Genomic DNA, 13,702 nt, shown 5'->3' on the forward strand with positions numbered 1-13,702 from the left:
TCCTGCCTTCAAAGATTCACTTGATTAGCTACCAAGCCTCTCAGGAGTCCATCTAACAGTCTTGATTAGTCCTTTAGATAGACTCTTGGAAGGTGGGGGTGGAAATTTGGAAGGTCTTTCTTCTATCTGATGTGTAACAATCCAGTGTAAGTGAAGCGCTCCCTTTAATAAGTAACCCAATCAAGGGTTAGCATGGATAAGGCAAAGTTTGAGTGATAATTGTGATGGTGGAATCCAAAGTGGAACCCACTGAATAGGAGGAGTCCAGTAATCTTATCACAAGCAGCCACAGTTAGCGCTCCCTCAGTTCTTTACAGTGCCAACCTACCTTACAGTTTTTGTTGTCATTGTCCTTGACCTATTCTCAATTCCTAAGTCACCCTGGCAACAGTAAAACTATATCCAGTTTAGTGATGTCTCTTTGATTTATTTTTCTTTGGGGCCAGTTGAGAATTTTCAGAAACATTTTGTGCTATTTTGATATTGGGCCAGAAGGTTTTCACTTGTTTTATCTTCAACAACAGCCTCCATCTCATCTATTTGAGCTAAATTTAAATCCAGGTTTCACAGATAAATGGACATTTTTTCTAATGCCCTGAGTTACCTAGTTCCTAGATTTATAGCCTTTTTAATTATATTTTGTTGTTAATTACTTCCAGTATTTTTAACTAAGTTATGAATTGCCTGTTTGATCCCAGTAGACAATTTGAATTTCAAGTTGCTGCTAACCAGTAAGACCATGCATCTTTCTCCATTTTATTCTATCTTTCATGTGAATTGTCTTATAATGCTTGACTTTATCCCCATAACCACTTGGATTAATGATGCATGCAGAAGAAGTTGTCCAACAGGAGGGTACTGACTCTGTAGAATGTTCTGACTACTCATTTACAGCAGCCTTTAAAAATGAACATTGATTCTGTAGACCCCTCATTTAGGACTAGTGTGCAGGTTTTTTAACCCTTTGTCTTTTCAAGGACTATGTTTTTTTGCAGTTTAAACACTTGAATTTGTTTTTGAGATTATTTCCTTCATGGTGAAGTTTGATCTTCCTTTGAACATATGCCCATTTTATTGCATTTGTAATTTTTTGGCATTTGAATGTGGAGCGACAAAGGATATTCATTTTGTTTCCCCGTTTAAAATTTATATACTTCATTGCAATTCTTTCAATTTGGGGTGAAGTAAGTTCTGTGGGATGGAATATTTCTCCATTTTTACCACTCACTATTGGCATCATGAACTCCCAAGCCAGGTGTAGCATGGTTCCACTGTAGAGTGAAGCTCTCTTTCTACTCTGCTGCAATCTTGGGGATCATTTTCAACTTTGGCGGAGGTAGAAAACTGGCGGTAGCAGATCAGCTGTCCATTATATACCCTGCCCATTAAAGTCAATCGAAAAGAAAATCGGGCAGCCGATCCGTTACCGCCAGTTTTCCATCTGTGCCAAAGTTGAAAATGACTCCCATTGTGTTGTTACCCCAATCTTGGAGGATCAGCCACTCCAAGCATGAGGGAGTGAAGGGAAAGGAACACCCTTTATCTCAGGACCAGTTCCCATACTCTTTTTGGCCATTCCTTTTAAGAACAGTATTTACTTTCTAGAGACCAAAGCCTTTTTTAATACGGGTACGATGATCTACACAGAAAGGATGCGCTAATCTGAAATTTACACACATAGGCGATGTGATGTGACTTTTGATTTGAAGATACTAAGCACAGAAGCTTTAACAGCATATTGCAATAGCAGGCATGCCCTATATGAGAACAGACAAAGGCTGTCACACAATCTATAAATCAACTGATTATGCTCTCCTGGACTTTCACTAATCATATTTCCATGTGAGCTAAATTAAATTATCTTAGCAATTTGTGTATCGGTACGCAATATGCTGTTCCACATTTAGCAAATATTTAGAATACTGTGTAAGTTTTTTTTATTATAAAAACATTCTATTAGTTATAATCCTGCAAACCTATTTCCTTAACATTTTCTTACTGCACTGACGAACTTAAAATTTGGTTGGCAGAAAGCAAAAATGGTTATTATTTTTTTCAGCCAATCATGAGCAATCTTGTTGCAGTTTGATTTAATTGGAACGAAAAGCAACAAGGCACACAACATGACTTAATTTTGACCACGATGTCACAACACATTATTAGCCCCAAGCCGAATCTTAAGTGGGCATTATATTCTAGTAAATTGTCTGAGGGGTCTGCACACTCACTGTTGTTTTTCATTTGTCCCCTTTTACCTCTTTTAAATTATTGGTTAGAGGCAGTCTGGAGCAGTCAGTCAGTATAGAATCTCCCTTTCTGCGATCTGTTGAAGTTCCACTCCAGTGATATCATGATTAGGGAGTGCGCTCTCTTCATGTTCATGATGTCACTGGAGCAGAATATGGTGTCCTACAAGGGGAAGTTGAAGTACAAGATGTTTACCTCCAGTTTGCCTTGAATCAGAGGTTTTAAAGCACGAGACAACAAAGCAACAGGTTACTGAGAGATAAGTGAGAGGTGAGTGTATCGATATCACCCTCTGTAATGTTTACATTATTGGGGATTTGATTCAGTAGAACACTTTCCCATTTAAGGTCTTTGCTGATCCTTGAATTGGACTACTCTTTTTAGAAAAATTATGGGCTATATTTTCCTGCCTCTGTAAAGTTAGTTGTTTTTAACAGTTTATAATGAAAGTTTACGGTAAGAATTTTACTTTACTTGCAGAGGAAAATAGGTTCCTGTGTCCCAAGAAAGATAACCACTGTCTTTTTCTTTTAACTTGTGAATTTTTTCGATATCACATTGGGGTAGATTTTCATTTTCACCACCTGGGTGTTAATCTGGTGGAGCAGGTCACCTACACTTTATAGAACCCATCTGATTTTCATTCCATTGATTTCAATGAAGCGGATTCTATAGAGGGTGGACGATCCACTCTGCCAGATTACCGCCCAGGCTGTGAAGATGAAAATCTACCCCATTATCTTTGTGCTGTCTACTTGATGTTTTACTTAAATAAGCTCTGGGTTAAATTGAAGATATTCTCGGACCGTTCTCTTCATTTCACAGCAGATTTGACAGATTTGTTACTATGCAATAAAATTAAATATTCAGTAGATCATTAGTCAGTTATCGGGAACCTACGTGTTTAGAATCAAAGCAGAGTTAGTGAACTTAGTGCAGAAAAAGAAAATTGTGGAAGGCGAGGGAATGAATGTGTGAGAAATTGCTTCGTGCACAAGAACTGATAATCCTGTAGCACACAAAATCAATTTTGCTTGAATATATTGAGAGCCTTCATCCCTTAAGCTCTTTTGATAGAATATCAAACCAGGATTCTCATTCTTTCTCCTGGTAAAAAATTTAAAAGAAAGTCTATTTAATTTGTTTTGTTTCTATCTATGATACTGAAATTTCATTTTTGTAGTGAAATTATGGAATGGTTCGCAATTTGGCTAATAATTCTCAGGTCTGTAAAGTTCTATAAGGCAGATCTGCTTTCCTCTATGTGTGCTAGATGTAACTTTGTTCTGTGAACAATTGTGAAGTTGATCTGGTCGACCTAATCAAGTCAAGGCTGGAGACCTTCGATCAGCACCTTACAGGAATGGCATTCTGGATTTTTAAGGAAAATGTTTCTGTGCTGACCAGCAATTATCAGCATCTGGGAGATATTAGTGCTAAGTTTCCTCATTCCAATACCCCTTTGCTAGTTTTCAGGGCATTAGCAAGAGGAACGGAGGTGGAGACCCTGGTTTACATCTCATTTGCGCACGATGCGCGTTTCCACTGGGTCAGGGGCGGGCAGAAGAAGCTCCGTGTCTGGATCAAAGCTGCGATTAAATCTGGTACCGAGTGGTTCTGACAGAACCCAAACTGAGCAACAGCGAGGAAGCTATTGGCGAGCAGATGTCATTTGATGTCATTGTGGATGATTACTATCACTCTTCTGATGATTGGGAAGAGCATGATAGGGTAATAGTTGGCCAGGTTAGATTTATTCCACCTATACTGCTAAAGATCTGCACAGCAAAGCTAACCACTCCCCTATCAAAGCTGTTCCAGTACAGCTATGATACTGGAATTTACCCAACAATGTGGAAGATCGCTGACAAAACACAGGATAAATCTAACCTGGCCAATTACTATTCATCCCAATCAATCAGAGCTGGTAGAGGCTGGGTACTTGATGAGTAGCTCAATACCTTGCCACCATCTACAAGGTTCAAATCAGAAATGTGATCGAACATTCAAAGCTTGATACCTTCAAGATGTGGAGATGCCGGTGATGGACTGGGGTTGACAATTGTAAACAATTTTACAACACCAAGTTATAGTCCAGCAATTTTATTTTAAATTCACAAGCTTTCGGAGGCTTCCTCCTTCCTCAGGTGAAAGACAACAACGTTCACCTGAGGAAGGAGGAAGCCTCCGAAAGCTTGTGAATTTAAAATAAAATTGCTGGACTATAACTTGGTGTTGTAAAATTGATACCTTCAAAACAGAGCAGTTTTCTTGATAGCACCCTGTCACTTAATTCAATATCCAGCCCCTCCATTAACGGCACACTGTAGCTGCAGTATCTAATTGATGCACTACAGCAACTCCCTAAAAGTTACTTTAACAGCACTTCCCATCCTTTCGATCTCTACCAATGAGAAGAACAAGAGCAGCAATATCATAGGAACATCATCACCTTTAAGTCCCAGGCCATCTTGACTTGAACATATGTCGCCCCTCCTTCATAGTCACTGGGTCAAAATCCTGGGATTCCTTAGCCAACACTATTGTGGGAGCACCATCACCACAAGGACTGCAGCAGTTCAAGGAGAAGGACCATCAACTTCTCGGGGCATCTAAGGATGGGCCTGACTATCCATTTTGCTGGATGGTTCTTCAGAAACAGCCCAGCATAGTGTTGAATTTCAAAACCTTATTGGCCACATCTGCTAACAAGCTACCAACCATATTTGCAGGTATTGTTACACATATTTGGCAAAGCTTTGGGGAACTGTCTTCACTAAGTCTGAGTCAGCAGAGTTCGATGCAGACCTGCACCATCGGCGTAAGGACACCTGCTGCTAAGTTGCACCATGGAGCTGACACAACCCATGACAGCATTGGTCAACTCTGGCCTCAGTCTGCACTGTGATCTTCATTTCCCTTCATATTTTGCTGTCACTTCTTAATCTCTTAGCACTGGGAAAAAACTGCTAAGAAAGAACTTGCACGTATATAGCGCCTTTCATCTCACCAGGACGTGCCAAAGTGCTTCACAGCCAATGAGGAACTTTTGAAATGTAGTCACTGTTGTGATGTGGGGAAACTAATGGGGTGAGATGCCTTTTGAATATTTATTCTCCCATTGTGACACACCCCTTTAATTTTCACTCACATGCTATTTTTCCTTCAATGCCATTAGTGTGCTCTTTACGCGTGACCTGGATCTGAGATTAATTATGCAAATAAGATGACTGAGAACATTTGAGTGTTGTTAGCATTTTACCATTCAAGTGGGATTCGCACCAGTTCTTCACTTTTTTCTTCACTTGGAAAATCATCCCGATTATTCCGTTTTTTTTATATATATATATATGTACTAGCCTTTTTTACAGAACATTGTGGAATGGAAATGAACAGAAAACAACCAAGAAACTTCTCCTACTTCAATAAGTTACTGCTTATTGTTATTCACAAAAGATCTTGGAGTTCTGCTGATGCAAGAGATGAAGCAGAGAGTGTTAATGACTTGTTTTTTCCTGACCCTTCCAGGCTGTAAGAAGACAGAAAGTCCTTGAGCAGAGCATTCAATCAGCACAGGAGACAGACAAAACCCTTCGTTTAATCCAAGAATCTCTCGCATTGATTGACAAACAGCTAACGTCATATATTGCTGACAGAATTGATGCAGGCCAAGTCCCTCAAGAAGCTCAGGTATGTCAGAGGGCTATTTACTTCAAGTTAATTTGCAAATTAGACGAACTTCTCCGTTTCTTTTCAGAACTGAGAAAATGTTGTTCCTAATTAAAAGTAAGAAAGGAATTAAGCCGGGTATTTGATGGATTTCCTAAATGCAAGTACTTAAAGCATGATATTCTTTTTTGCTTTTGTTCAATCTTCTCATGCAAAGGAGAAGGCCTTCAAAAAAATCGGTGCTGTCACAGAAACTGTACAAGCACAGGGCTTCTCCCAGTTATGCTGCATATAAGACATCATTCTGGTATTGCATTTCAATTATCTTTCCCCGATTGTTGGCAGCAGCTTATTCATGGTTATCCAGTTTCCTTTTAAATCACTTAACTGTGCTGTGGTTCATGGTTCATCTTTTCATTCTTTTCTCGTCAATTCATGGGCTCCCAGAGGGTCTGTTTCCACGCCACTCTTTTTGTTCTTTGTATCAATGACCTCCTCCGCTCCTCCGACACATCCACTCTGTTGTTGATGTTTCCACTGTACATGCATCGACTTCCTTCATATTGCATACCACCATGACGCACCATTTTTGTTCCTCAAGTACCGTGATGGTTGAATCACTTTCATGGCAAACACTTATTTTCCCCTCAGCAGCTGTTAACTCTATAAAGTTTAAGTTTATGACCCCTACCTTCACATCCTCAAGTCCAAGGCGTCGACACAGTCGACCATACCATCCTGCTGCAATGCTTTTCCTCCATTATCCAGCTCAGTGGGACTGTCGTTGTTTGATTCCACTCTTGCATGTTGAATCATAGCCAGAGCATCTCCAGCATTGGCTTCTCTTTCTGGCCCTGTATGTTATCAATGGACTCCCCCATTTATCTGTCTTTGGCCCCCTCCTCTTCCTCATCTAAATGCTGCCCCTTGGTGCAATCATCCGCAGACATGGGGTCAGCTTCAATGTGTACGCTGGTGACACCGAGCTCTAAATCTCCACACCCTCTCTTGACCCCTCCACTACCTCTGCGTTGTCAGATTGCTTGTCCGACATCCAGTCTTGGATAAGCTGCAATTTCCTTCAGTTAGACATTGGAAACACTAAAGCCATTGTCTTCGGCCTTCTCCTCTCCAACGCAGAAACCACATCCCCCCCACCTCCGCCTCTGTTTCTAACTCAGCCCATCTGCCTGAAACCCCCATTCATAATATTGTCACCTTCAAGCTTTTCTGACTGGCCTTCCACCCTCCACAGACTTCATGTCATCCCACACTCTGCTGCCCCTAATCTATTCCACACCAAGCCATGCTCTCCCATTACTCTCGTCCTCACTGAACTACATTGGCTCTCGGTTTCACAATGCCTCAAATGTAAAAGTCTCATCCTTTTGTTTAAATCTGTCCATGGCCTTGTCCCTCCCTATCTCTGTAACTTCCTCCATCTGTTCAACCCTCCATCATACTCTCATTTCCTCTGACTGCAGTCTATTGTATATACCCACTTCCTTTACCTCACCATTGGCAGTCACGTCTTCAGCTGCCAATGACCCATTCTCTGGAATTGCCTTCCTATTCCTCACCGCCCCTCTTTCCTTCTTTAAGAACTTTCTTAAAACTTGCCTCTTTCACGTCTCCTTTGGCTTGACATATGATTTCCTTACAACTCTGCGAAGTGTCTTGCTATTTCCCCACGTTAAAAGGGACTAAAAAAATGCAAGTTTTTGTTGACACTTCAATTACGATGGGGAAGAGGAAGATAGCTGTGGAGAAATGCTGCTTTTTTTCATGGGTCTTAGTGCTAGCCCTGGTCAATGCTGATGATTATTTGACCAGGGAATTGTGCATTACCGTGCATAATACTGTACCTATAGTCAGCTGCACCTTCACGAAATACAGTTCCCTTTTGTGTTCCTGAAGTAGGTGGCATTAACGGTGGGACCTGTATAGCCATTTTTGTGCCATCAATAATGGCCTGCAGTTTGGAAAATCCATGTAGATGGTAAAAATGCAGGGATCCTTCATGTTGCTGCCAGTTTTCCATGGAGAATCAGTTCACTGGACCGGGCAAACAAGTCGTCTGTGACCTGCATGGTGTCACTGTGCACTTCATCATTATCGCCTGCTGCTGCTTCGCAGTCCCAGGAGCATAAAAATGCAAGGTAGCAGTTGCCGTGACAGCCACTGACAAAGCCATCCCCGTCCTGATACTGGTAGGACATTGCAAACTTTTGTGACTGCTTCCTAAAGGAATAGTAAACTCTTCATGCAGATTTTATGGGACAAATCCAACAACGATTGCTTTGGCCTGAATAAGAGAGTAGTATCACAAGGGCAGGTCCTACTAAATGGCCTACAGTGCATATACACCTGTCCAGTATGCTTTCTCCTGAAATTGCAAATGGAGGATGGAAGGACAGTGGAATATATAGAGAGCACACAATAATGGTTGCCTGGGAAACAGTCACATGTAGAAGATGGGATACAGCGTTAAGAATGTTGGAGGAAGTTTAGTTTGGGAAACGCAGCAAAAAAGGACTGAAATATGTGCGACTAAACAGAGCAGTTATTGGCTACAATTAGAAATATGATTCCACTTTGAGAGAGGAGCCAACATGGTCAATGGAGAAATTCAAGGTTTCTGGAGAAAAAAATGGTTTAAAAAAAACACCAAGACTCTTCAAAATGTATTTTACATTTTTTAGAAAAAGCCTAAACGTGTTCTGTGATACCGTGTACTGTTGAATCTATTATGTTCAATCAATCTGTTCCGTAATGGGGAATTCGGAAAAAATATATTGTGTCTTAATTTGCTGGTGGCAGGGCATCTAACAGCGTCTGCTCGATTTAGGATTTATACGGTAAATATAATTATTCTCTGAAGAATTTTTCCAAAACTTTTGATATTTTCTAAATGTTAATTTCTTTAAGTAAACCAAGAAAGCTTGTCCTGTACTTCATCTGTTTTGATAGATGGCTTACAGAGCATGGAGGTGGGGGTGACTTACCCTCTGCTCATTTGCACAATGTGCAGAAATAATGCAATATTTCAAAACATAATTTCCCATGAATTTTAGATCATTGTGTTCTTTGTAAAAATAAAATGACGTGCATGCATTACTATTTAAAATAATCAAACATCGATTAAAATTTGTGAGAACAGCACCTACAAATATTTGCTAATTAATGGAGCAATATTACCTCTGCAAAATCATGAACGGTTTTGATAGAGTAAGTAAGGAGAAACTGTTTCCAGTGGCAGAAGGGTCAGTAATCAGGGGACACAGATTTAAGGTGATCGGCAAAAGAACCAGAGGCAACATGAGGGAGCATTTTTTTTACGCAGCGAGTTATAATGATCTGGAATGCCCTGTCTGAAAGGGTGGTGGAAGCAGATTCAATAGTAACTTTGAAAAGGGAATTGGATAAATATTTGAAGGGAAAAAATTTACAGGGCTACGGACAAAGAGCTGACAAAGGCAGGATGGGCCGTATGGCCTCCTCCTGCGCTGTACCTACTATGGTACGATGATATAAAATTGTTCGGAAAGCAATTGTTATAATACACTAGGAAAAATGCTTGTGCGCTGAGATTCTGTGCACGTATAATGAGGTAGACCTGAATATTTTTTAAATGCTGAAAAGCTAGGAACAGTGGAGGTCCAAAGAGATTTAGGGTCCATGTACACAGATCACTAAAATGTAATGGTCAGTGACAAAAAATAATCAAAAAGGCTAATGGAATGTTAGCCTTTATAACTAGTGGGCAAGAATATATAGGGGAGGAAGTTTTGCTACAGCTATAAAAAGCCCTGGTTAGACCACATCTGGAGTACTGTGTACAGTGTGGGCACTGCAGCTTAGAAAAGGATGTATTAGCCTTGAAAGGAGTGCAGCCCAGATTCACCAGAATGTTACCAGGACACCAAGAAGAGAGATTACATAAACTGGGCTTGTATTCCCTGGAATATAGAAGCTTAAGGGGTGATTTGATTGAGGTTTTTAGGATCTTGAAAGGAATTGATAGAGTGGATAGAGAGCAACTTTTTCCATTGGTGGGGGAGTCTCTGACAAGGGGACATAACCTTAAAATCAAAGCCAGGCAATTCAGGAGAGAAGTTAGGAAACACTTCTTCATGCAAAGGGTGGTAGAAGTGTGTAACTCTCTCCCACAAAAAGCAGTAGATGCCAGTTCAATTAATAATTTTAAATCTGAGATAGATAGATTTTTGCTAGCCAAGGATATCAAGGGACATGGAGCCGAGGCAGGTGGATGGAGTTAAGATAGAGATCAGCCATGATCTCATTGACTGGCGGAACAGGCTCGAGGGGCTAAATGGCCTACTCCTGTTCCTATGTCCCTATCATGTACTTATTGGTATTTTTGTGGTAAGTACTAAATAGAATGTGCTTTGCACACCACCCTGTGGTTGTTTCAAGCGAATGCTGGGAAGTGACTGAAGAGCTGGAGTGAAGGTGAAGCTTGTGACAATCAGTTTGTGCCCATCATTTCATAAGCTACCGTTTCCCCTCCCCCTCCATAATCATTCAGCACCTCAAATAATGACCTCATAGCATGACCCCTCATTTTGCAAAAAGTCACACCAACAGTAAATCCATAAATCTCAGTACCCACCTTTCTCGCATGTCCCAGGTCTGCTTGGAAAACCTCTCTCAGCTACCTCTTCCATCAGATCTCTCGTACTGCAGTTTCCTTTCTCATCATTGCAACTTCAGGAGATTGTCATCACAAAGCACCACACCCTGAAATGAAGCAACTTCTATAATAACTGCAAAGGGTTATCAAACCTGATCATAAGGTGATTATGGATGAGGGAGGCCATTCAACAAATCTTAATTTATCCGTACAGATAATACCCTGTATTGTCCCCTGCCCTTTGCAGCATCAAATTGTTTCTTAAGTGATTCCAGGGCGCTTGCCTCCAGTACTCTATCTGGAAGTGCATTATTACTCTTTGCGTGCAGAAGAACTTTGATATCATCCCACAGATTACTCTGCAGTCCAATATAATTTTTACATAATTGCATTATTTTTAAATTAAAACAGCAATTAAGAAAATTTACATTCTACATTATTATTTTTATGCTATTAGTAACTCCAACTGGTTTAACAAAGTCCTGATTTCTTACTCACAGATTATGCAATCGAGTCCCTGAAATACTATATCGTGCTACGTATCACTTATTTGCTGGAGGTCAGTAACAGTGGGTTAGATTTTAACTCTTGGGTGACCAACCATCAAATTACGCTAGCTGTGCCCACCCATGCCTTCAGAAAGGTAAGCCTTTGAGAGGGTGGGGGTGGAGGATGTCGCGATCGGCAAGGGTGAGGGCCGAGGTGGCAGAGACCTTGATTATTTCTGTGGGGCCTGGAGCAATACTTATGCTCTGCCTTGCTCCACAAAAATAATTTTAAACTTAGCTTTTTTTGGTTCTCTTTACCTGTACCGCCAGTAAAACTGAAAGAAGCGTGTGTGCTCCACCCAGTTGTCTCCCAAAATAGCAAGCGGCATCCTATGTACATAATAGGACCCCAATTTGCATATTAAAAGGATCTACCACGTGAAACAGGTGGCATTTCTGCCGCCCAGCTGTAGGCCCCTTTAAAAATGGTGCTGGTCAGAGCGTCGGTGTTAATTGGGCAGTAAGTCTACCCACCCCATTTGGAGGCCATTCGTTAACGCTGATTTGGCCAAGTTAAAATCAGCCCCAATGTCTTTTTTTAATTGCCCTCAATTTTCTCCCCTCCTGCCCTGAAGGTGCTGACCTAGTGGAGGAAGATATTGGAGTGAAGTTGTAAATGCATCTGAAAAGATTACTTTTATAATTTTCACCACAATTAACAAACTGACAGCAGCGCTCTGAAACCTTGTCAAGTGACCACTGATCATGTGTGAATGTTGACAATGAGTGTTGGCAGCCTTTTTGGCTATGGGAAGGCAGGGGGACATCACAGCTTAGCCCAATATTTTCCTCACCCAACATCCACACACAAAGTAAAGAGACTTAATACCAAAACAGCAACATCATGCACTATTTCCACTCATATTACCTAATGATGACATCAACAAGGAAAAATGCATTACAGTTTAATACTGGCAGCCCATACAATGCTGGGCTTGTGCTGTGCGTTAAAATCATATTATTATAAAAGTGTGCCTCAAACATGAAGAACCTGAATTAACTCACTCATCATGTGACCTGCTAGATCACTAAAATCTTGCTGAGCCTTTGTCGTCTGAAGATTACCAGAGCATGTCATCATAATGACTCAAATTATAAATAAATATCTGCTCTCATATTTATCTATCAAATGGGCACTTTTTTTAAAGCAATCTCATTGACCAATAGTGATCACATGACCTTTCTAGTTGTGTTGTTTTCTAGCATTCTAATTGGTTATAACTGACCATTTGAATGGCCTGGTTGTTCTGTTTAATTGATAGGTCTCTGGACAAATACCCATAAAGGCCCACAGAGGATTCAGGGGTTTTATGTTTAGACCCTAGTAACCATGTGACTATTTTTGTGGTAGCTGCTCCTATGATTGGTCTGTGGACAAAAAATACATGGGCAAGAAATTGGGCCGTTTAGCGCCCGTTGTTCCAGTACCAGGCGGCCTCCTGAAGTGCCAAGATGGCGTCTTGGCTCCGCACGCACGTTTCCAGCTTGACGTGCGCCGGGCGCCATCTTGGTATAGGTATTAGCACATGCGCAAATGCCGTTCGCCGGCAGCATGTAGAGAGAAAATGCATCCAATCAGTGTACAACTTTGATTTAAAGTGATGGACATCATTTTGGACCTTAACGTTGAACTCAATGCACAGTCTTAACCACGCACACCTGAACATATCTTAGAGTGCCTGGAGGATGCCCCACCAGTGCTATTTAAAGGGACCATGCAGGTGTTGCAGGTTAGCTGCTGGATTATTCCTTCTGGCTGCTGGTGGAATAGGATGTGTTTTTTGATGCTCCCTATACTTACTGAGAGTTGCTACAGTACATTTGAGAGTGGTTTGGTTTGGCAGGTACTGCCTTATGGTTCGGAAAGTTACAACAGTGGTTGAACAACATTCCTGGCAACCATGAGTGGCCTGCTAGGGCTCCCGCTAGGCATTGAGCACGACTGGGAGCGTGCAGAGGGGCAATGCACAGCAAGTCAAGCTGCGAGGAGAGGGAAGAGGAGGAGGAGGCGGCGCAGGGCACTGAGCAAGAGGCCATGTCCAATGAGGGCTTTCCGTGACTAATTCTCTTACCTCTACGTGAGCGAGGAGGATTGCATCCGACGCCTGAGATTCACCAAGGAAGCCGTCACTGAGATCTGTCAACTGGTGCGGCCACAACTGCAGCCTCGGAGCAGGGCAAGGATAGCATTGCCTGTGGCTGTGAAGGTCACCGTAGCACTAAACTTCGATGGCTCAGGATCATGTCAGGCCTCTGCTGGCGACATGTGCAACATCTCGCAGTATGCAGTGCACTGCTGCATAAGGGAGGTCACAACTGCAGAACAGGTTCATTACCTTCCCTCTTGACAGAGACAAGCAGAATGAGTGAGCACGGGGGTTCGTTCGCATTGCTGGTTTCCCCACGATGCAGAGTGCCATTGACTGCACGCACATTGCCTTGCATGCCTCGCATATCAACTCGGCCGTCTTTGTCAACCGAGAGGGCTTCCACTCCCTGAACGTGCAGCTGGTGTGCGACCACACTCATTGAATCATGGAGGTCGAGGCCCGCTACCCTGGGAGCAGTCACAATGCCTTCATTA

At 41.8% G+C, this 13,702-nt stretch overlaps 1 protein-coding gene across 13 annotated transcripts in view; it reads left to right on the forward strand.

The window, feature by feature from the left end:
• dmd (dystrophin) overlaps window positions 1-13,702 on the forward strand; it is a 1,591,310-nt gene that overhangs the window by 746,375 nt on the left and 831,233 nt on the right. For all 13 annotated transcript variants that reach the window (XM_067992781.1, XM_067992785.1, XM_067992782.1 and 10 more), the window contains one exon: window positions 5,776-5,937. In XM_067992781.1, coding sequence (XP_067848882.1) covers window positions 5,776-5,937 — 162 coding nt within the window. The remainder of the gene's footprint in view (window positions 1-5,775; window positions 5,938-13,702) is intronic.

Source organism: Heptranchias perlo, chromosome 11, assembly GCF_035084215.1.
Source record: "Heptranchias perlo isolate sHepPer1 chromosome 11, sHepPer1.hap1, whole genome shotgun sequence".
In the NCBI taxonomy this organism is placed as follows: domain Eukaryota; kingdom Metazoa; phylum Chordata; class Chondrichthyes; order Hexanchiformes; family Hexanchidae; genus Heptranchias; species Heptranchias perlo.